At 37.7% G+C, this 24,131-nt stretch overlaps 1 protein-coding gene across 2 annotated transcripts; it reads left to right on the top strand.

The window, feature by feature from the left end:
- Positions 1-109: 109 nt before the first annotated feature.
- FBXO9 (F-box protein 9) lies at positions 110-20,773 on the top strand. Of its 2 annotated transcripts, none has more exons than XM_071741741.1 (13): positions 110-262; positions 4,347-4,424; positions 5,454-5,612; positions 6,687-6,744; positions 9,660-9,759; positions 11,891-12,021; positions 13,894-14,008; positions 14,768-14,886; positions 15,184-15,274; positions 16,239-16,334; positions 17,116-17,209; positions 17,917-18,071; positions 19,389-20,773. In XM_071741741.1, the coding sequence occupies exons 1-13, from the start codon at positions 260-262 to the stop codon at positions 19,495-19,497; spliced, it is 1,308 nt and encodes a 435-aa protein (XP_071597842.1). In that variant the 5' UTR covers positions 110-259; the 3' UTR covers positions 19,498-20,773. The 2 variants fall into 2 exon arrangements, with proteins under 2 accessions (XP_071597842.1, XP_071597843.1); XM_071741742.1 differs by having other exon boundaries at positions 134-262; positions 4,351-4,424.
- Positions 20,774-24,131: the final 3,358 nt, after the last annotated feature.

The raw sequence follows: 24,131 nt of genomic DNA, 5'->3' as shown, positions 1-24,131 counted from the left end.
GCCTCAGAGCGGCCCGTGCGTCAGGCGGCGCTCTGACCTTGCGGGTTTGTCTGGCCGAGTGTCTCCGCTGCTCCCGCCCGCCTGCCCCTCACTCGCCGGGAAGATGGCTGCCGTACGCAGGGCCCGCAGTTACTCCCGCTGCGTGGTGCGCTTCTCCGACCGAGAACTCTGCTAATTTCCCCCCGCGGGGAGGACACACGGACCGAGCAGGGGGGCAGAGACCCCCGGGACGGGGCAGCGCCGCCCGAGCATTGGCAGCATGGTGAGCGGGCCCGGGCCGGCTGTGCCCTGCTCCCGCTGCGGTGCGGCCTGGGCCGGAGGGTGCGGGTGGGGGCGAGGCACAGGGCGCCCTGCAGGGAGGGGGTGGCGCCGGGGGACAGCCCAATCTCGGCCTCGCCGCCGGGGGAGACCCAAGGGAGCGGTGGCGGCACTAAGGGGTGAGTACCCGGCGGCGGGAGGGACGGCCACCCGAGCAGTGCCGCTGCCTGGCTCCCTGCCCGGCCCGCTGGCACCGGGTGACGCCGGTGGGGAAAGTGCCGTGATGCCAGCCCGGATGACTGCGCCGCGGGGAGGCACGGCTGCCCTCCGCAATGGGCTTTATCCTGATGAGTGGGGCTGCTTGATTGAGGACCTGCTCCTAGCTATCCCTAGAGATACCTGAACAAATCACTGTGTCACTACAGATAGAATCATAGAATCAGATGAGCGTGCCCTGTCTTTTTTCCCTTAAAAACAGGTAGCATAAAGTCACTTGGTAATTTAAAGGTCTCCCTGGGCCAGGCACTCGGCTGTGATTTCGGAGTGGATGCTTTTAAGGCTGAGCGTGACAAAGTGCTGGAGTATCTTGTCTGAACCTTGTTCCTATCCAAAAAGGTTGGACTGGATGATTCTTGAGGTTCCTTCCAACCTGATGTTCTATGAATCTTTGTTATCAGAAATACTGTTTGGTTCAGTATTGCTTTTTTGACTGCACCTCAATATGGATTCAAGTATCCATGATGAGAACTTGATTGTTCCAAGTTAAACCATTCAGTAGCTCTTAAAGCCCTTGCTACTGTGATTAAAACTTATTTTTTAACTCAGTCTTGCTTCTACCACATTGACAGAAAAACGGAGCAACTTTCTCGGTTTCTTATAAAACCAAGGAGAGTATCAGCTGCTGGTCACTATTTTGCTATGTCATGCTTGCTTGTCACTTAGTTCTTTACAGTTCACATGCAGCCCTGCTCAAGTGGTGGCAGGTACCTTTGAACTGTACCTGATCTTGGCTTTATTTTGCTGAAATGAAGATCTCCACTATTAAGGGACCTGATGTTACAGACAGTTCAGTGATTGTCGTGCTGTGAGGAAATCAACGTGTAATTACTGATTGCAAAACAGTTAAAACTAAGCTGTGCAAATACAGTAGTTTTGCATTTAGCAAACAGTTTCTAAAGGTTTGCAAACAAATGAGAATCAAGTCAACTCTGACTTCTTTTTTCAGGTTGGAGTCTAATTCTCATATTTACATTTGGCATGTTGACCTTTTAGTGCCTTGACTGGCAACCACTTTTCTCATGGAAAACTGAGCTGATGAACACACAGTAAGAACACCTCACTTTCAAGCAGGACAAAGTCACTGTTCTGTATGACAGCTGACTTGTAGTGGGAGGAGAGCCAACAGCATGAAGATGAACAGACCAGATTCATCAGTAATGGTTACAGTACAGTGTTCTGTGAACTTCAGAAACTGTAGCTATGATTTTAGTATTGTCAAAGTGAGGATAAGGATCCAATTTTTACAAGTTACAACCTCCTTTCAGTGTGGTCTCATGAGCTAGTGAAGATCCTTCCTTCAGCCATATATGTGTTCACTCATTTGTTGTAGCACAACCATAGAGTTTCAATAGATAAATAATAGTGAAAAGGTTGTTAATAGAGATCAGTTCTCCAGTCCAGTTAGCTATGCAGTAGCAATGTGAATGGATTGCTTTACTGGTAACTTTAAAAAGATAGTCACTTATGCTGCCACTCCTGCCAGAAGTCAAACCTTTGGGATGAGAGACTTCAGATCACACATGCACTCAGTATAAGGGAGGTAATGACAAAACTCAGCCTTAGTTGTAATCAACATCATGATGTTTTTTGAGAGCTTGTAGGCTGTGGACTAAGTGTAATTTTTTGTGTGGATTGAGAGCACATGCAAGTTTTAAAGAGCAGTAAGTGACCTTTTGGAAGCATGTGGTCCAGAATGGTGACTGCTACTCAGAAATGGAGAAGTAGGGCAGTTGAGCAGAGACACAGAGAACTAAGACTTTTAAACTGGTTACTGAAACAAAAAGTGTTTGAACAAGAGGTACATTTCAGCCAGCTTCATAACCTTCTAAATATTTTCAAATCATAAATTAGTTTATTTACAGACTCCATGACTTAAAGGTTTGAATGGGCGTGCCTTTATGCACCAGAAGATAGCATGTTGATTTAGTTGAGAAATAACTTTACTGGTCTCTGCATTTTGGAGATAAAAGCAGGCTTATTCTGCCCAGTCTGAGAGCTGACTGGACATAATTGAGCTGCAAACCAGAAGCTTTGCACTCTGCACAGGCAGGAGGAGGCCTGATTTGTCTCAGCCCAGTGCCATAATAATGCACTTACAAGACATCCATTTAATTGCTGGCTTGTTCTTAGGCAATCTCAGTTTGGCTATCGTGGATATAATTTCTGGATGTTAAAATAATGCTGTAGGACTCATAGGACATTAACTGCCTCCAATCAAAATCTGGACTCAAAATCCATAAAATTTCCAAGTTATTTACTCCTTGCTCAGGTTTAATGCTGCTAGTCCTTTGGAGCATTCTGGCTCATTCTGTTTTCTCCACTGAGAAATTTAAAATGTGAAGTCTTAAAATCAGAGTGTGGAAACAGATGCAGTATCTGTTTAACCAACCAACACTGTCTGCATTATCAGTTGTAAAAGGTAAATTGACTGAGACATTTACAGATTACTGCCAGTAAGTTTGTGGTCATTTGGGGAGCCAGAGACAAGTACTACAGCTGAGGTACTTTTCCAGGGAGGTACTTTTCCCCAAGAGAAAGAGCTTAAGGTTGCCTTCCCATCAGGTTTGCCAGTATTTTGTACATCTATCATGAACTGCCAAATGCTATAATTTTTTTTTTTTTTTCTAAATATAAGAATGCTTTGATTTCTGCACTTTGTGTAGGAGATAGAGATTTCTTCATGAAAACTTGGAAGAATCTCAGTGACAGAATATCACTTGAAGTCTCTGAGCACTGTCTACAGTAGAAATGAGAGGGTAATAAGACTGCTGAAAAGAGTTGTGCAAATTTTAATGCCATGTTTACCTTCCTATAATCTCACTTTGCATTATATACTGGTGGAGTGATAGAGCTGAATTTCAATGCAGAGTGGTAGAAAAACTGGGGTGCTTCAACTGCAAGGAGAACTTTAAACAAGTGACAAACATCTCAGTGTTTTTTGAGGTTTGCTTTTTTCCCCATACTGGTGTCTTGCTTCTGTTGTCATTGTAGTGGATTATCACTGATGCTCAAAATTAGTCTTCCTTAGGTTTAGTACAGAATATATAAATCTCAGTATATTTCACAATGAATCTGCTTGTCTTAAATTTTGCTCTGACTAGCTGTCTTAACTGTAGAGCCCTGTTAAGCTTAGGTAAAGGTCTTATTTAAGGTTTTATTTGTTTAACCTGTCTCACAGCAGTACTGTAAATAAAACCAGCTGTCAAGCTCTTATGCTAGCTTTTTGTTTCCTTTCATAATACACTTCTTGTTTAGTTTCACATGTAGTGTTTAAGATTGCCCATATTGTTTCGTAATTTTCATGAAGTATTTATTAGTATTCAAAGCACTAGACTTCTTCTGTAAAACTAGTCTTATTTTGTAGATATTAATTAGACCAAAACTACTGGTTAGCTTTACAATGAGCAGATAGTGATTAAGTTTAAATTTCTTGTATGGAGCACACTACTGTTTATTACTCAAGCTTTGGTTCCAATCTTTGACTTAGACCCTTTGTGTATTTAAATATTCAGCTATTATGGCAGTGTACTAATGCATGTAGGCCTTCAAGTGATACAAAACTAATCTGTGTTGAATTGATGTGACTGAAGTTCAAAACCCAACTTCACTGGGTTAATAGGGAGGTGCAAACAATACCAGTAATTTTTAGATTAATTTTTATCATTAATTAAGATTGATCTATGGGGTAGGCTGGGCAAAAGGGAGTATACTTAAATTTTTTTAATCAGTGTCCATGACACTTGTGCATTGTGAATGTGTTGTAGGGATTTATGCTGACTCTAAAATCACATCTGACTGCTTTCTACTAGGCAGAAGCTGAAGAAGATTGTCACTCTGATTTGGTAAGAACCGATGACAATGAAAGATCTGGTGAAGCAAATCTTCAGGTATCTCTCTCATGCCAGTGTTTTTTTTTACCAGTACAGTACTGCTGTGCTTTAAGCTGCATTTCTTATGCTTACTTAATTATGACACATTTGTTGATCTGTCAAGTGCTTAATCTGCCCCTTCAAAAGTGAAACAGATTAATTTTGCATTGTGTTCCAAGTGTCAAATTCAGTCTTCAGTTATCTGTGTAGATGAAAAGAACGTTTGTGGCAGATTTGGAATTTCTTTGAAGAACTGTAGAAGCTGGACAGCAGTTTCTGTTTCGATTGAATTCCAGTTTGTTGCTCCTTTCTGTAGCACAAAGTTCATAAAAACAGTCTGATAGAAAAGCATTCTGTTATGATACAAGATTTCTGTGTAGTTGCTCCCCAGAAGTTGTGTTGATTGCAAGAGACACATGAATTGTAACTTCAAAGATGCTGAAAAAAATGCATGGCAAGAATTACAGCTTGTCTTGTTTCACAGAGCACAGTCCTTTCTTTTTAAAAGAGAAATTAATGTGAGGCTTCATTTGTGTATTCTATAAATGACAGCTGTGATTGTTGTAAATCTTAGGATGATTGTGTACAGAAGACTAGGTTTTCTATAATTTAAATTCAAGAACTGATTGACTTACTGCTTCAGATACCTCTGCATAAACAAGAACAAACACCATGTCTAGAAAGAATGCTTTTCTGTGGAGTGTTAGTTCGTAGCCATAGTACTAGCACCCACTTTTTGAAACATTTTGTTCTACAGTGAACAGTTTAGGTAAAAGCACTTATGTTATTGAATGATCTTGAACAAGTACTTATTTACTCTTTTTAAGAAAGTTACTGTAGAAAATTGCTAACTCTCTGTGTCTGAACTCACTGAAACCATTTAAGATTTGGAAGCATAAAGCATAATTTTGAACATTTTTCTGTCTCTATATTATAACAATTATATAATATATAATGATTATATATACTACATAATTTTACTTTCTCCTCAGAAGGTGTACTGTCAGAATATGTGATACTAAATTAGAACTAATCTATTTTTTTCAGGCAGAGCTCCAGATGTTCAGAGCTCAGTGGATGTTTGAGCTTGCCCCAGGTATGAGTTCTAGTGGGTTGGAACCTCCACCATGCAGAGCATCTTCAAGAGGACCCGGAGTAAAGTCTGTAGATGCAAGAGGGAAACAGGAGATAGCAAAAGAGGAAAAGGTACAGATGAATAATTTTGGGGTTTTATGCATGTGTTAGTATTGCACTTTCCTATAATTTGTAACTATGTAACTGTATAACTATATATACTATAATGCTGAATTAAGTCTAGAGAAACAACAGAGTTGATTAACCTCTTGTCTCTATACTAATGTTTTTTTATAACCCTACACTGTTTTTTCTAGTTTTTGTACTAAGCTTTGTATCACATTCTCAGTCTGCTTTCTTCAAGACTGTAGGTGAGGAAGTGTCATGACCTGGATAGGGCACCTAGGGAGATACAGATAGGGCCCCCTTGCTTTCTAAACTCCTTTTCAGAGAGCAGCCAAGATCTGAGGTGAATTGCCTCAGATCTGTTTTTTTCTGGGGAGAGATTAAAATGTAATGGTCTGAGGCAATGCTTGACCATCCAATGCCCCTTGATCAGATTAAGGTGAAGTGACACTCAACATCTGTATTTGAACTTAAGATTTAATTAAAACTATGGAACATATTATTCATGAAAGCCAATGTATTATGTTATTATGTATGCTCAGGCTGCACAATCATAAAGGCTGATATTTTGATTACAAAAGTCACAATACATTGATGTGGAAAAAGTCATGGTAGGCCTTCTGTTACTTTTAATAATTTTAGGAAGGAAGAGAAAATAGAAAAAGTTAGATAATAGAAAATCATGGGTGCTGGACCCAATGTTGGGCCAGCCAGCCAGGGAGGGTTGATGTCAGTGAAGCTCCTGGAACACACCATCCCAGCTCCTCCTTTTATAGACCTGTTTAGCTTAAACAGTCGCCTTGCACTGATAAGTGAGTGTGGCTGAGACACAGGCTGAACAGGTCCTGTGGGCTGGTTCCTCACAGGGTAAGTGCCAGGAACATGGGTAGTTTATTGATTGGGTATTTCAGTTAGGGCTTGTAACATATGGATGTGTCTTCTCACTCTGCTTATGGAATTATTTTATTAATCTGCTTCGTAAAGTACAACAGGTAAGATGAAGCATTATGCTAAGTCAGGTGACAGTGCACTTGTATTTGTAAGGAAATTAAGAAGTGTTCTGTGTAATTTATTGTGCAGGCAAAAGAGCTTTTCCTGAAGGCAGTGGAAGAAGAACAAAATGGGGCCCTTTATGAAGGTAATATGGAAGTCTACAATGAAGACTCCTGTTGGAGAGGAATCCAACACTGATTTAAGTGCCAGACTTCATGATGCCAGTGAATTAAAACAGCAGACATAGTAATTCAAGAGTACAGTTATTCAGATAAGCAAACAAACTTGCTCTAAAAGGAAGCAGCGTATCATAGTTCTGAGGTTGTGATGAAGCTAAAGAGAGATTAAGAAAGAAAGAATTTCTAACTTACAGACAAAACAATGGTATTTTGAAATTTAATGATTTAGTGAAGCACTGGATTATTTTTCATTATGTGTTTCATTATGTGACTTTTGTAACAGTAATTATGCAAGGCAGTATGCTATATTTCTTACTTCCACTTAATTTCTTAATTCTACTTTTAACAGAACTAATTAATCCATGGAATGTTTTTGTGTTTGTTTTGTTGCTATTTTGGGGTTTTTTTGTTGTAGTTGTGGTTTTTGGGTCATGGGTTTTTTGGTTTTTTTTCATCTGGGTTTTTTGTTTTGTTTCTTAAATTTACACAGTGTGCTAAGGTAGCTTCTTCAAGAATTCCTGAAGGGAGTGCTTAAATCTGGTAATCTTATTATGAAGTTTGCCATAAATATTTAAGATGCTTAGCTTGCTTATCTATCAGCACTAGCAAAAATGGGAATTAAAAGTTTTTTTCTCTTATTTAGCTTTCAGAATATGTACAGTAAGGAGACCACTCTAACTTCAAATCCTGTAGGTCACTAGTGAAGATACCAGGGGTAGTGGAGATAACCTCCACCTCATTACAACCTCCTTTTAGATATCTGCAGAGAGCAATAACAGCTCCCCTGAGGGAAGGGAGAAGTTTCCCCTGTGGCTTGAGAGACCTTTTCTTATATTCAAAACTGAGTTCTTTGGATGCTCCTGAACTCAGCCACTAGTTGAGTACAAAATTTCCTCTACATCAACAAAGTTTTCTTTCCCTGGCAAGGGATTTCTGGTTGTTCCTCATCTCAAATGAACTGAGAGAATATTAGTTCCCAGTAGGTAATAAGATTAGTTGGTTCAGTTTCCAATTTATTACATGTTTTTAAGGGGCAAAATTACTTTAGGCTAAGGTATTTTGTGTGTTGGGTATAGAATTAAATGTGTAATAAAAAAAGATGTCAGAACAAAATCTGATCTGTAATCTATCATGCAGCAGATTGTACCATCAGTTTCCAAGTAACTTTAAAAAAAATGAGTAAAGCCATCTATGTAAAATGAAAACTATAGCTTCATCTGCTTGAGTGTACTCTTTGTATGCTAAACACAGCAGCAGAGAAGTGGTAACATCTAACAGTTGCAACAAGGGTGTTAACAAGGGGGTTTTGGGCATCTGGATTGCATGAATATGAATCCATTGTTTCTCAGTTGAACTTGATTTCAGGCTTCAACAGAACAGAACTGTTTCTACACATACTTCTGTAGGAGACCTTAAGAGCCATGGTCCCACACCAGAGACATGACATGACTGAGGACATGCTGGGACATCTGTTTTTACACCACACTTCTGTCTGCTGACTTGGCCCAGGTCACCAAATGCCAAGTGACATTTCAGGCTGCTTCTCAAACCTGGTGGCAGCTGACATTTGTGAGACAGTTATGTGTAGCAGCTTGTTCATGTCTGAGTACAGCAGAGGCCTTGCTGCAAGATTAAATGCTAATGTTGAGACTGATCTGTTTAGCTGGGTGCTGGTATTCCTGCTCAGCAGACAAAGGATACTACTTGCCAGTCACTGGCCATGACCTTAACTCAAGGAAGTAGGAACACTTGCTTGCCTGGAACTCAGGCTTCTCAGGCTCAGTAGCGTGTCTGATTCTGAGCTCTGAACCCAGTGATGTTTTTTTATTTTGGGTTTGTATTTGTTGTTAAGGGTGCAAGCTGAGGGAGAGTTGCCCTCTGGTCTTGGTATCACCATGTGAGAATCCAGGGACATCTAAATACATACATAATCATAGAGTTATAGAATGGTTAGCATTGGTAGAGACCTTAAAGACCATCAAGATCCTACCCCTGCGTGGGCAGGGGCACCTCCCACCACACCAGGTTGCACAAGGCTTTATCCAACCTGGCCTTAAACACTTCCAGGGATGGAACATCAACAACCTCCCTAGGCAACCTATTCTAGTGTCTTACTACCCTCACAGTGAAGATTTTTTTTCCTAATATCTAACCTAGATCTACGCTCTTTCAGTTTAAAACCTTTAAAACTGTGTCACTACCCTCTCTGGTGAAGAGCCCCACCCCAGCTTTCCTTTCATGTACTGGAAAGCTGCTGTGAGGTCTTCTCAGAGAGTTCTCACAAGAGCAGATATTCTGGAATCTTAATTCCATTATTAAAACAGACTGAATGGACATACAGTGAATCCTCTTAAATTAGGAAGGATCCACAGAGTTAACTCAGAAGGCAGACAGACATTCTGCAGCTTAAATAACTTCTTTCCCAAAGAGTGATTTTCCTGGGTTTGTTTCTCTATTCTACGTTTTCAGCATCTTTAGTTAGTTAAAGGCAGAAATACTTTCTCTGCATGCTGTAAGAAGCCCAGTCTGTCAGTTTTTCCTTCATGCCTGGTTGTTCTGTGATTGCTACATAGATTATTTAAGTGGCTGCTTGCCTCCAGTCAGGTTCCTCACCCTGTTTGGAGTGGCTTGCTTCTGTCTTCTGTAGTTTCCAGGGTTTTGCTACAGTAAAATTTACTTGGTTTTTTGTCTATTGTTTATGTTTTAAAAGTACAACAATATTTTTTGATCCTTTTGACCTTTGTAATGTTATTTATGTCTGAAGGACTTTGTATTCTACCACATACTCTCTTTCATATTCTGCCTGGTTAATTATTTATAAAACGCCTAAAATCTTCGTAGTCTGTTGAGAAAGCTTAAAATATTAAACCTTTATTTTCAGCCATCAAGTTTTATCGTCTAGCCATGCAGCTTGTACCTGACATAGAGTTTAAGATCACCTATACACGGTCTCCAGAAGGTGATGGAGTTGGAAAGAGGGGGTAAGTATGAAAATTTGCTAATTTAGGAGTACTGAAACCTGACATTCTGTTTCTAAAGTATGTGACTGCTCTGCTGCGAATACACAATTGTCTCTTCAGTATTTGGAAAACTTGTCTATTTTCATTTGACTAGACTGCTTCATACCAAATTTACAGATGCATTGGTCCAAGGAGGACTTTTCTATGCTGTAGTTCAAAAAGTCAAGTGGATGGGTTACAAGTAGTTAATTTTTTACTTAAAAAAAAGAAAAAAGCATCAGTCACTTCATTACTTCTTCATTACTTTTGGCTTCTGATCTTCAGATTTATGTGTTACACGTTTAGGATCATCTACAAAATTGCAGATGACAAAAAGATCTATTTGTAAAAGCTTTGTAGCATGGAATAAGCATCATAATTAAACGAAGTAATATACTAGTACAGGCAAATGGGAACATTTCCAGTAATTACAGGAATACATTTAGGAGCTCATAGATTGTAATCTTAGTAGTCTGGCTGTTCATCACTGCAAGAAGCAGAATACCCCCAGCCTCAACATACCAAATGTGTAGAGGCTTAAGGTTGACCTACATTGAGCCCAGAACATGTTTGAGGACAAGATTCCATGTAGGGCCAAACCTATAGCTCGACATCACAGTGAAGACAAGCTTATGAAACAGCTTCTAAATTCACTGTTCAGTGGTATCAGCCATAGATGCTGCTGATTATCTACAAGAAATCAAGAGGTTCTTTTTAGAAGAGGAAAGTAGAGCCATGTCCCTGTGGTATTACTAGCTTCATCTTGTTGCCCCAAGACAGTACAGCTTCAGTGCAGCAGTTGACTCAGTATAAAAGAGAGTAAGATGAGCCAAGTGCTTTATTTACATCTGTTCCTTTAATTTCTAAAGGCATTGCTAGCATAAAATCTTTGGTGTGCATTTGTGGACTAGAAAATATACTGCATAATAACCTATAGTTATGAAAAGATCTTGGTTTTCCTAGGACTATTTTCTTATTTTAGCATAATTTTCTCTATTCCCTTCACTAAGCCTCTCCAAATATCTGCCACTTACTGTATGAATTGTCATTACTGTTTGTAAATGTTTCTGCACCATCTCCAGCACTACATAACAGTGAGGAAAAAAACAGTCAGCTTAATTGTTGTTTAAAAGCAGTATTTGGTGAGGTGTCTTTGCAAAAGATTCTAGTTATGATGGGTTTACTTTCTGAATTGCTGTGGTACAAGCATCATACAGGCTTGGTAAGAAAAACTAATTACACAATTACATTTGAAAAAAACAATTTATGGCATGGCCTGTAGGTACTGGGGCCATCATATTTATCAAAATAAAAGAGGGTATATTCAGAGCAGAATCTTACTATGGTCTTAGTTATGACAGCTTCAAGCATAATTGTTTTTTCTATACTGCTTTAAAGCCATAGGTAGCTCTGCTAGTTGCTTGCTTATATTCTCAGCTCATTCTATTAATCTTGTTTAGAGTAGGGTTTAGTTAAAAAGTGACTGGAAGATCCCTTAGCTAGCTTGTATGCCAAGTCAGGGGAAAGTAAGTGTTTGGTGATGAGATCAAGGGGATCATGTTATGACATACAACTTAAATTTAGATCTACTTTTTTAATGTGGTCATGTTCTTCTACCCCTTAGTAACCTCCAAGTTTACTGACAAGTAACAAGCATATTGTGAGTAATTCAAGAGTAAAAACCCAAGATCGTTAATTGTTTTCAGTGTTTTACATTGTGACAAGGATTACAAAATATAACTTTTCATCAGTTATAATAATTGGTTTATTTTGTATGGCCTATCTTAGACCAACTAAAAGATCAGGTTTGTCTTTTCATGGAATCAAGGAATTGTTTTGTGACTTAACTGAAAATGGTGAACTCTCTAATCCAGAAAGAAATTTCAGTTGGAAATAAATGAATAAAAAAGGTATTACTGTCTGATGTGTTCCATTAAAATATAAATTAATTTGATAGGATTGCAGTGGTTGCTTTATTGTTTGATGAAATGAGGTTGCTTTAAAAAAAATAAGGAAACGACTATATTGGGTAAGGGTATGACAGCATATTCATGCCACACATCTGTCAGTGTGTTTTGTCCAGTATCAAAATGTTGGTGTTATCCTTTTCTAGTGTTGAGGATAACACAGAGGATGACAAAATGGCTGATCTTCTGTCAGATTTCCAGCAGCAGTTAACTCTTCAGGATTCTTCAATCAAACTCTGTCAGCCTGAGGTTGATGTCAGCCAGACCCATATCTCAGGTATGAGATAAGATACACAGAAAAAAAATCAGAGGCAGAATTTATATAGATGATTCACTCTGACATTATTAAAATATTTGTGTTCCTCATTCTAAAGCCACATTCCAAGAAATGTACACAGTGTATTTTTATTTCTTTTTATGGCTAGATGTAAAGAAAAGGTCATCAGTGAACTAAACATCTTCTCATACATGATATTGCCTTAACCACACAAACTGTTCCATGTAGTACTACTGCTAAGTAGAATTTTTCAAGATCAAGATCATACTGAAAAGTAGCAACTTCTAGAAAAGTTCTAGCAGAAAAAGGATTGGAACCAAGACAGCATTTTTTGCCAGGAATACTATAATATTTTTCCTAGAGGGTGTGTCCAGTATCTGAACAAAACTGTCTTAACAATCCCTAGTTCCTGGTTTACTAGAAACATGGGAACATAGATGTTAAGGGAGATAATCAAAGGCATTGGCTGACTGGTGATTATCAAAATGGAAGATGAATACCTGCTAGCTGTAGTAGCAAATTTTTAAGCCTTTGTATCTCCCATTCTCCAAGGCACTAAGAGTTTGCATGCCAAAGAGGTCCTAAATTGCCAGAGAATGTTTTGTGCCCCATAGCAATAACTGCATCTGCACAACTTTTGTTTATACTGGAACATGAGTTTAATGGATGGAAATACAGGCAATAGAGCAAATCTATGACTTCTCAACAATAAAATGTAGAATTAAGTCAGATTCATGAAATGAAATACAGAAACTGGTGCCCAATGACATGTATGAACTTTTTAATATGTAGTATTCTGAAATGTGAAACTAAAATCAAATTTTATAGCAAAAACAGACTTAGTGGATTTGTGGGAGTGCAGCAATGCAGTGTTTTTAAGAAGCATGTTTGTTTCACTAAAAATTTTTATTAAGATTTTTATTAAGAATTTTATTAAGTTGTGGTCTCTACCACAGTATTTACAGCTAGGTACTGTTTATTGTACTTTTGTGTCGCTCAGCTATTTTCTCTGTGATTCTGTTTGATCTCAAAGCAGTGATACTGAGTAAAGTCATCAAGTCTTAAGTGCATGTGGTGGTGATACAGTTCAAATCATAGACTCTGGAAAACAGCAGTAATTGAAAACAAATGAAGTGTAATTCCTGATGGTATAAGAACAGTAAACAAATTATACCCGACTAAAACAACAGTGAAAACTTAGGAAGGCAGAAAGTTATTAGGAAGAATTTTGGCTTCATTTCCCTGGGCTTTCTTGCTGAACTTGTAATGCTGGGAAAATTATTATTTGATCCTGTGCTGTTTTGATGAAGACTCTGTCATTATCTTGTGTTAAATTAGAAAGTCTTTCATCACAGCAATACTGAAAGGTAACATTTTCAGTCACTGGGTACCACAGAGTATAGGGTGGTATCATACCCATTTCATAGTCATTAGGTTGTCTTCACACCACGTATCCAATCCTGAATGTGGCCCAAGCTTAGGTAGTTATCATCCACAATCAGTATGCCCTGAAGGAATAGTACATACTTGATCAGTTTGAAGAAAATACTGCTTTGTGTGTAATGTATATGTGGAATTTTTGGTATAACACCTTACAGTTGTTGTATTTATAGTCTGAACCTGTGTTTTATCCCATCATCTTACCAGAATGTACATTCAACCCCTGATTTTTGTTCTTTCATGCCTATTTTTTTAATACGCAGCAACATTTTTAGTTTAACTTCTTTTTTTTTCCTGGCATTTGACTACAATGTGCAAAAGTAGGACTTTTTAGTGGAAAGTCAGAACTTCAGTAATGGTCAAACCTGGAATTATAGGTAAGCTCTTGATTTACAGGTTACTATCTAACAAGGATTTAATTTCCCTTTGCAGTGTTGCCTATGGAAGTACTAATGTACATTTTCCGATGGGTGGTTTCGAGTGACTTGGACCTAAGATCATTGGAGCAATTATCTCTTGTTTGTCGAGGATTTTACATTTGTGCCAGGTATTGTAGATAATTTAGGCAGAATGAAGCTTCTCTCTGCTGTAAGGAAATGAGCATATGTAAACAGCATATGTAAACAGAGCTGGGTAATAAATCTATAGAGCAAAGTTGCCTGTGTTGGAAAGGTGCTGGGGGGTTGGGGTTTTTTGTTTTGGTTTTGGTTTATTTTTGAGTATTTGTTTGGTTTTGGTTTGTTTGGGGTTGTGGGTTTTTTTGTTTGGTTGGTTGCTTTGTTTGTTGGTGCCTCCTTTTTGTTTGTTTGTTTCTTTCTTTTGGACTGCTAGATCCTACATGTAGGACCATGTCCTGCTTTTTCTTCCCATGGCAGTTTTCATGTCATGCTCCTCACAGTCCTAGACAGTTTTTTGAATACATCACATACATTAGATAGGTGGCTTCTCATTGTAATAAAAAATGTTCCTGAAAACCTCATATATGCCTTGTTTGAAAGTCAGAGGTGCAAGGTCTCCAGAATAATGTCTGTCATGTTGTCATCCTCATGGCCACATGGAGACTTGCCAGTATGGGGCAATGTTGTGGTTCTGTTCTTGGCTGAGAATGGCATTGTTTTCCTGAATTTCACTGGGAGGAGGAAGTGAAACATTCCAGGATTAAGTAAATTAGTCAGTGATTTAAAATTATGATCTATTGTTGTTCAAGAAGGTTTCTTTTATTTGCATCCAAGCTAATGCAGTGTATTTCTTCAATATATAAAAGCTAAAAAGGTTATGGGATATGTTTTTTTCTCGTTGTCACTAGAGATCCTGAAATCTGGCATCAAGTCTGTTTGAAAATATGGGGCAGGAGCTGCAATAAACTTGTTCCATATACCTCCTGGAGGGAAATGTTTTTGGAAAGGCCTCGCGTTCGATTTGATGGTAAGGTGGACTTCTGTGAACAGGTTTTTTTTTTAATGTATGTAGTTGAGGCAATCAGGTGGCTTTGATGTTTGTGTCATTTTTAGACCTAATCTGAATTGATTAGGGCTTTTGAATTTATAGAACATCTATAAAGAGAAGGGCTATGAAGAGAAGGGTACAGGGGATGAAAATAAAAAGTTCCTGATATTAAAGTAACAAAAGTAAACTCAAAAGTTTTAGATTATTGGGTTTTTCATCTGAAATATTTTATGTACTTAATTTTTGGTTGTGTACTTATATCTTCTTTTCCTGCAGGTGTATATATCAGCAAGACAAAATACATACGTCAAGGAGAACAATCTCTTGATGGTTTCTATAGAGCATGGCACCAAGTGGAATATTACAGGTAGAACTGTAGTACAATGAGTGAGTGAAATGTTTCTCTCTCTTAAGTTCTTAAAATCCAGCTCTTGATATCACAGATATTTACCATTCTGTAAAACTCAGTAGAACTACTACAGTGTATAAAGCTATGTATACTTTTGGAGAATAGTTCTTGAGAAACAGGATTTATTAATGATAGTTAGAGATGGGCTTAGAAACACATTTCATCCTCTCTTACACAATGTCAAGTGGATAAAACTTAACAACAGTCATACTTGTATACAGACCTCTTTCCTCAAATCACTTCTGTTTTACGTTTTGATCTAATAGTTATTTTTAGCAGAGGGAGGTGATTATAAAAATTGTCTTTTAACTTACTTGTAACAATCATAAATAATCAAGAGGGTGGGCTTTCTCACCTTGCTGTGAATACCTCACCATTCCTTTTCTCACCCTGGTTTTCTGCTGTTCTTCTCAATGTTCCCGGCATTTATTGCTTAATTCTTCTGTCCCTTCTGAGGCTGCAAACTTAATAGAAATCTTTGAATCTCAGGGCAATTTTCATAGGCTCACAAACATTAGTAGTCTGAGTATTGTAAAAGTTTATCATATCCCAGAACTTCAGAAAGTCCATATGACATTGTCCATTCTGTACTCATACCTCAATCAAGATTTTCTTGAATTTGTCTCAGTCAATGATAAGAATGGAGAAACTTACTTGAGGTCAGTTTTGATTCCAGGGTAGCCTTGCTTTGAATAGAGGTGTCAAAATGCCTGAACTTCTGCTCTGTTTTATAACTTTTTGTAACTTGGATCTTTTTGATTTCTGATTTCTTTTGTCTGTCGTATCTTGTGGGAAGAAACTTTTTAAATCCTATTGCCTATTAAGTGCTGTATCTTTCTGAGAAACATCCTGTGATTAAAAAAAGAAAACAAAACACACAATATGTTTTCTAGGTTTGTACTGTGTAATTATATTTTTGCAGGTATTTGAGATTCTTTCCCGATGGTCAAGTTATGATGCTAACAACTCCTGAAGATCCTCAATCTATAATTCCTCGGTTACGGACTAAAAATACAAGGTTATTGGCAAAATGTTTGGCTCCATGCTTTTTGTTTAACTTCTACTTGGCACTTTCTACTTCTTTTTGTCTCTTGTTCTATATCCTGGCTTAGCAACACAAGAGTGAAAACACAGTGTAATATGTATTGTGTTATATATGTTCATAGTTCTTTTCTGAGAACTACAAAAAAAACCAGTTATAGAACGGTATTTTTAATTTTAAGGTCCAGATACTGTTAGTAAGTTTCATTTGTGGGTTTTGTGATTTTAAATTTCTAAAGAAAGAAGATGGAAGAAATACATGTGACTAGTTTGGTTGTTTTAGAATAGTTTTAAAGGTACTATTTTGGTACTATTAAAGGTATATTTTGTTACTAACTCCTTTCTTACACTTCCTTGACTGTTTGAACGAAAGGGAAGATTTTGATGGGATATGACTGAATTCTTGCTTTTCTTTTTGATGTTTGCACAAGCTTCTTAAAAACCTAGAAAATAATTTGCAACTTCAGAACAGGTTTGAGCTGTTCACAAGTCTGAAAATATTTAGCAGTAAGCTAGGTAGAACAGACTAACTTACCTTTACTATCCTGCCTGGGATAATTAAAAGCAGCTTTCAAAAACGTTTTCATCATTTCATATTGCCACTGAGCCTTGCATTTTACTAAATGGCAATAAGAAATAGTTTCCTTGATTATGATATGCAGTCAGTCTTCTGTTCATTTGTGATATTTGTGTTACATCACTCTTACAAGACAGAATCTTTTTATGTCCTTGATACTATCCTCCTCTTCACCTTCCAGAACGGATGCAATCTTGCTTGGCCATTATCGCCTTTCCCAGGAAACAGACAATCAAACCAAAGTATTTGCTGTAATAATGAAGAAGAAGGAAGAGGTAAGTAGCAAAAACAGAACAATGGAAAAATAGTTAAGGAGAGGGCATTTTTTTTGTCAGACTTAATGTTTTTAGGCACCTGAAGAACACCAGAAGACTGAAAAGTTAATTTCATATTTTAAATTGTTTGAAAATAAAATATAAATAGTAGTGATTTATCTTACCTTTTCTCCCCAAACTTGTAATAACCTTTTAATTATGACAGATAAATATCTGGTTCACATTGAAGCAGTGGTTCTCCCCTAAGGCTTAATTGCCATGTTATGGTGCTGTTAGGTAGTTTGTTAACAAACTGCAGGGAAGGATGAATAAGGCATTTTCTGACATGAGTTTTGACTGGGTGCAGCTGTGTCCCACAGCATTAAATAGAACTAAGTAAGCAGTGCTCATTAGTTGAACTCTGAATGGTGAATTTATTTACAGCACTGAATTTTCTGATAAAGTGTCTGTCAAGAGAAACTTGTGAAGAATTTGAAGTGTTACATTACAGTGAGTTTGCATAGTTTGTGCAGGGTCCTCCACACTTACTTTCTCTGAAAACTTATTCCATAATTGACATCTAAATTGATGTATTGCCAAGGAATACCAGTATTTGTTTTTAAGTATGAGAGTTTGACAACTTGTCCTCACAGCTGGCTAGTTGTCAGGATGAATAGTTGCACAGTGTGTTCTTTGTAGGTCATGAAACTTCTTTTATCTTTTCACAGAAACCAGTTGACTACCATAAATACAGGTATTTCTGCCGTGTTCCTGCACAAGAAACAGATCACAGTTTTCATGTAGGACTACAGTTGTGCTCCAGTGGGCGCCAGAGGTTCAACAAACTTGTCTGGATACATCATTCTTGCCACATAACTTACAAGTAAGTAAACAGAGAGAAAGGTGAGAGAGGGATACACAGAGTGGAAACACAGGTGATGTTTATTTGTCCCATACTAAGCACAGAAGATGTAAAGCCTGTGAGACTTAGGAGGCTTTAACAAAAGGTCCTGAAAATAGTAAATGGTCCTGATTTTTATATATTGTAATGAACTTTTACTTAAAGAAATTCCAAGATTTTTGTAATGTTTTATAATGGTGTGGAAAGTTTCCTAAGCAGCAGAACTGCAGTATTTTAGGAGTTTAGAGGATTTATGCACAGTCATTGAATGATTTCAGAATCAGGGCTGAACTGTTTAGTGTCGTGCTAGTAACAGGATGGGGAAAACATTCATATTCATGAAGGTAAATTTCTTTTCCTCTGTGGATGTGCAAGCTAGAAATTTTTGCATCCATCATGTGAGAACTATAATGTTTACAAACTGTAATCCAGCAATGGAAAATATGGGCATGTGACCAGCTCTTCTGCTGACTAACCAAGCAATAGTCATGGATGCTGTTCTTGCTCCTGACACACTAAATCACTGGCAAGTTGGCTGTCGAGGTGTTTGATATTGGCATTTAGGGTGGATTTAGGCATTGTATTCCAGTCATAATCTCTCTCTGCAGGGTAGATTTCTACAGGGACATAGCTCAGCTATTAAGCTGGAAGTATATAATATCTAGGAATTACTGGTATTGGAGCATGTAGGTAACTTACATAAACAGACAAATTGTTTTTATAAAAATAAATATTTTCATACTTAATTATGAAGAAAAGGTTGTATCACAGACATTCTTTTCAGCATGAAGTTTCTGTGTTGCTCAGGTTCTGGTCATCATGGTGGTTTACTTTTGAAACGAGTGAAGAGGTGTATAAAACACAGCTGGGAGGATGCATGCTTTTTATCACTGGTACTCAGAAATACTTGAGTTTCTTCTTTTTAAAGTTTTGTGAACATACAAGTTTTTGCTGTCACTCTGTGTTCTGAATTCAGGATTGTAAGTGGACAAACGAAAGGGGATTTTTACTTGAATGTTAATATGGTGACTGGAGTGACATCCTGTGCTGTTTCACATCTTGGAGCTAATAATAATAAGAATGGGAAGGGAAATGGTTTCTTTGGTATTGAAATAGAAGTATATTCTGTACAGCGTGATACATCCAATATTCCAAAGCTTTCAGAATGAGGCAGCATGAAAGACATTTACATTCCAGCTGCGGTTTGGTGCACACACTGTACTTTGAAAAATTACTGCATTATTGAGGGACTTAAACAGAAACTGGGGTCTAATTTAACTTCCACAATCCTCTTTGCAGATCGACTGGTGAGACAGCTGTTACCACTTTCGATATTGACAAAATGTACACCCCTTTGTTCTTTGCACGAGTGAAGAGTTTTACTGCGTTTTCAGAAAAGCCGCTCTAAGAAACACCTTTTCCTCTCTCAGCTCTTGCATGTATACAAGGTTGTAGCTAATGAGCACTTAATTTATAAATGTGTATATATTTGGAACATTTTTAAATTCTGGGGAATTTTTTGAAAGTGGTATGTTCTGTTTGATTATGAATGATTGGGGGGTTGTTTTGAGATCAGGATCATCACTATTAAACACCTTTACTTTGTGACATGAATTCGGTAACAAAGATTTGTTGTTTGTTTTAGTTTGTTTTAAAACAGATTTTTAAATTCAGTTTGCTTAAAAAAATGAATCTTCATCTGCCTGGACACAGGTTTGTCCTAAAACAATTGTTATAGGAATGTCTCACTGTCCATGGGACAGTGTATATGGTCCCTGGTGAAGGCTTGAAATGTGCAGGGGAGAAAATTGTCTTAAATCTGTTAAGCTGTGTGACTTAAAAGAACTTCAAATAAATGTTTTCTTTAAATTAAACTTACTTCGTTTGCCTTTAAGATCTGGCATTTTGTCAACATCAACATAAGAAAAAACAAGGGCAAGCAAGCATGAAGCATAAAATTTTAAGTCCAGAAGTGTATCCCCACCAGTGCAGTGGTATCAGTGGGTCATAAATATAATTTGATTTTGATAGAAATTCAGTGCAGCCTGCCTTCTCAACAGGATGGGCAGGAAAAGGAGAGGAGCACTGAGTTGTTCTGTACTGTAGGAGGAGTTTTCAGGGTACCTGGCTCTGCTAGGGAAGCGTCACAGTGCAATGGTGAAATGCTTTGGTGTGCTGCTTGTGCATTGACCAGGTCTGAATGCACAGGTAAGCAGGGCTCACATGGAAGTGATGGCAATGTGTTTTAACCCTCCATCTCTAACCTTGCTACAGAACCTGTAAACCCTTTGAGCATTTGTTGTACTAAGATAAATTTTGAGGCTGCTATAAATGTTCAGGTGCTGTGTACTGCTAATCATGAAGTGTACCTTGGGGTTTGGTGGAGGTACTGTATGCTGCTTCTGCATATATTGCTTGGGGGTGTAGTGCAGACACTGTAATACTGCTTATTATATATGTATCTTGGATTCTGGAAGAACTGGAGCTTTTTAGTGTAGTTTTTTAAAGCCATTTTGCATAATTTGCCTTTGAACATCTCATTTCAAAATACTGACCTGGACTTGAGGATTAAAATGTGAAAGCTGTGGAAAGAACTATACTTGTTCTATAATTTATAAGGTGTGTCTTTGCAAGGAGCTACATGATTAAAAATACATCAATAAATCATGATTTTGAACATGCAATCCCTTGCAATTTCTTATTTTACCAAGAAATAATTATTTTCATGCAGTTGAAGATGATTAGTTAGGAATTACCGTGCATAAACTACATGCTAGGCAAGACTGATAGGTAGAATTCACCTCTTACTGACTGTGTTGTACAATTCACAGGTTATATGAGAAAAGCAGATAAACTTTCAGGTGCATGAGTTCTGAATTAGGATGTGTGTATCTGAAACAGGCTTTTCATAGCTAGTCTAGTAAGACTGCCTACAACCCTCCTTTGGTCTGTGTTCTTAGGCTGCAGTTGCACTATGACTTCATATAATAGAACATGTAATAAGGAGTGTATTATGTTCTCATTGCTGAAGGGAAAAACAATTGCTTAGAATATAAGCTTCATGTTTTGAAATATGGCCAAGCTGGCAGACAGGGAGAGATGTTAGTTACCTGCATGTTTGTTGAGATAAAGATCTAATTCTTTCAGCTGAGAAATGTCAAAAGTTTTTGTCCCAAGAAGCATAAGATGATAGTGATTATTTATTTAGGTAGAGTTTTGGCCTGTAACCAAGTTGGATGTAACAGCAGAGTGTTTCAGTTCAAAGCTCTTTTCATACCAAGATTTCTCTTGCTTCTTCGGGGCTTTTCTTTAAAAAAAGGGCTTTTCTTTTTCTTTTCTTTTAACTTTAGGCATGTGTTTGAAATATACTCTGGGTGTGAAAAAAAACCAAAACTAGCTAATGTCCTGTCATAAATTGAGATGTTGAATCAACAGAAGTCTCAGGCAATGATGAAGAATATACGAAACATTCCTTCACTGAAATAAAAATGGGAGCCTTCTATTTGTGAGACTGAGCTGTGATTAATATGCTTGCTTCTCTGCATTTAGCAAGAGAAGAAAGTCAAGCTAGTTTGGTCTTTTGAAATGGTTTATCAGCAGATAGTGTTACTGTGTATTCACATGCAGCTACTAAAACAGTACTTGATTCACTTAGTTCCATGCTGAGCTTCTGTGCAACTTTCTTCACTCTGTCCAAGGCTTTAGTTGCTAGAGTCTCTGTGTTTTTATAACTTTTTAATTATATAAAAGTGTATATAGTATCTACTATGTGTATATATATACATAGTATGTATATGTATATATATACACACTATGTGTATACATAGTGTATATATATATTATATAAAGTATATATAGTATATGTAGTTTGCTGCTGGGAAATTGTCCTTTACTAATGATATTAGTAACCTGAATAAAAGAATAAGGTATGCACCTCTGTAGCCCTTTTTTCCAATAGGTTATTGTACAGGCTGGGACATGTTCACTCCTAAAAATGGAACGAGGGCTACAAGAGGCAACAAGTGTGGTTCTTGGGGCTGTAGATCTCTTTAATGCACTGGATTAGTGACAGCAGAAGTCTAGAGAGATGATGCTGAGATGACCAAATGTTGAATATATTTGACTGGATGTGATTGGAGATTGCACCAGTTAAACCCTTATGTGTAATGCTGGGCTGTAGGTGGGAGGAGAGACCATGTGATTCAGTGCTCTGAGCAGAGGACCAGCACTCAACACTTTCCAGCTACTAACTTCCTGATTCACTCTGTATCCACAGGCCAAGCTGGTCAAAATTTCAAAAACACATGGTGTTTACACAATGTTTTTTGTTACAGAAAAAAAACAATGGAAGCCATTTTGATTTTTTTAATCCAAGAAAATTCCCCTGGAATGTGTGCCGGCTTAACTCTTGTCAGCATTAAGATGGTTGAACCATGGAGGTGCTTTTCCATTTAGTGTTTTCTACTGTTCAAGATGAGAAAAATACAGAAGCTTTTATACATTCGCAAAACAGTTTGGATTTCAGAAATGAGCATGTTAGTATTAATGGCACTTGTAAAGAAATCAGACTTCCATCTGATCATCACTTAGTCTGGATTCATGGTTAGTCCTTTATGCTCAGACCAGCAGCTTTCTTTAATAAAATAACTTGCAAAATTGCTTGCTTGAAAGGAACAGTTAGTGCATTGCCTTCTGTCTTGTCCAGAGTAGTTCCTGAGTCATGAAAAGAATTCTTAAAACCACAAGCCCTAGATAATGTTGGCTGAAACAAAGGGTTTGGGAGAGCAACTTGAATCTTTTACTGAATCAAAGTTTATTTGGATGCATAAAAGTGACATTCTCAGCTAAAACTGCTTTCACTTCTGGTAGTGCAGCCCATTTGGGAGAGCCCAGGTACATCATGCTGACATGTAACCTATCATTCAAGACAGTAAGAGGTGGTTAAAATTTACAGTATAATGTGATTTTTATGGAACACATATTCAGAATACAGTTAATGAAACCTGACTGCTTCTGAAGATAGTATTCCTGCATCTTTTGGGATTTACAGCCTTCCAGTTTTGGCAGCTGCAGGTATTCTGCCTTCTTTTGGAGATGTCTGTACCACATTTATTAATTTAACCTTAGAATGCTCTATGAGAAATAGCTGGATATAATGCAGAACTAAGAAAAGTAAGACCAGTAAATCCTGCCAAATTAAATTACACTTTAATATGGAAAGCCACGATGAGTACACATTTTTTTCACACATTTTATTTCTGAAAGAATTCATTTTCCCTTGAGAAGATACATAAAAATCACTGTGATCCCTACATGTTTCACACTAAATTTACACCTCCAGTAAATTTATTTTCATTAGTTCTACTTCCATTATCATAATAGATTGCTAAGGTTGCTAGAACAGAAGTTACTAAAATAGAAGTTCTCTCTGGCTTAGTTTGCAGGCTCTTTTTTTGCAGAGGAGTTTGATTTTAATTTTTTTCCCCAAAGTAGTGCTGGGCTGGCAGGTTCTTGCAGCTTGGTAATAAACAAAAGGTTTGGGATGTGGGTTCTAGATGAGTGTTTATTGGTACCAGTGCACAATGTTGCTGTTCTGCCATTAGGTGGTATGCTACAGTTTGAAGTTTTCTTTTGCACTTAATAAACAAAGCATACTCATTTTTCTCTACAGCTTATTTAAAATTTGAGAACATTCCAGGACAGAGAAAATTCAGCAAGAAATAGTTTAGCATTATGTTTAGCCTGTCAAGGGTTCAGCTCCTTAAATTTCTGTGCTGGTAAGACGTCCACAATAACACAATGGGAATAAACAAAAAGACCAGTTCTCCAAAAGGATTTTCAAGTGTCTTGGCCTCAGAGTGGAGTCTTCAGTCCTGAGTTTGCTTCCCAGACTCCAGGAGGATGGCCTCCTGATGGGATCTGAAGCAGCCAACAGGTGAAGTGGGAACAGCCTTACATGTTACGAATGCTGTTGCACCAAGAATAATGGTATCTTAAACTGCCACTCCAAGAGCATCTGTTGCCAAAACAGCCATCATCATC

This window comes from Heliangelus exortis, chromosome 3 (assembly GCF_036169615.1).
Source record: "Heliangelus exortis chromosome 3, bHelExo1.hap1, whole genome shotgun sequence".
Taxonomy (NCBI): Eukaryota; Metazoa; Chordata; class Aves; order Apodiformes; family Trochilidae; genus Heliangelus; species Heliangelus exortis.
The sequence above is the reverse complement of the archived record's forward strand: the minus strand, read 5'-3'. Positions and strand labels throughout refer to the sequence as shown.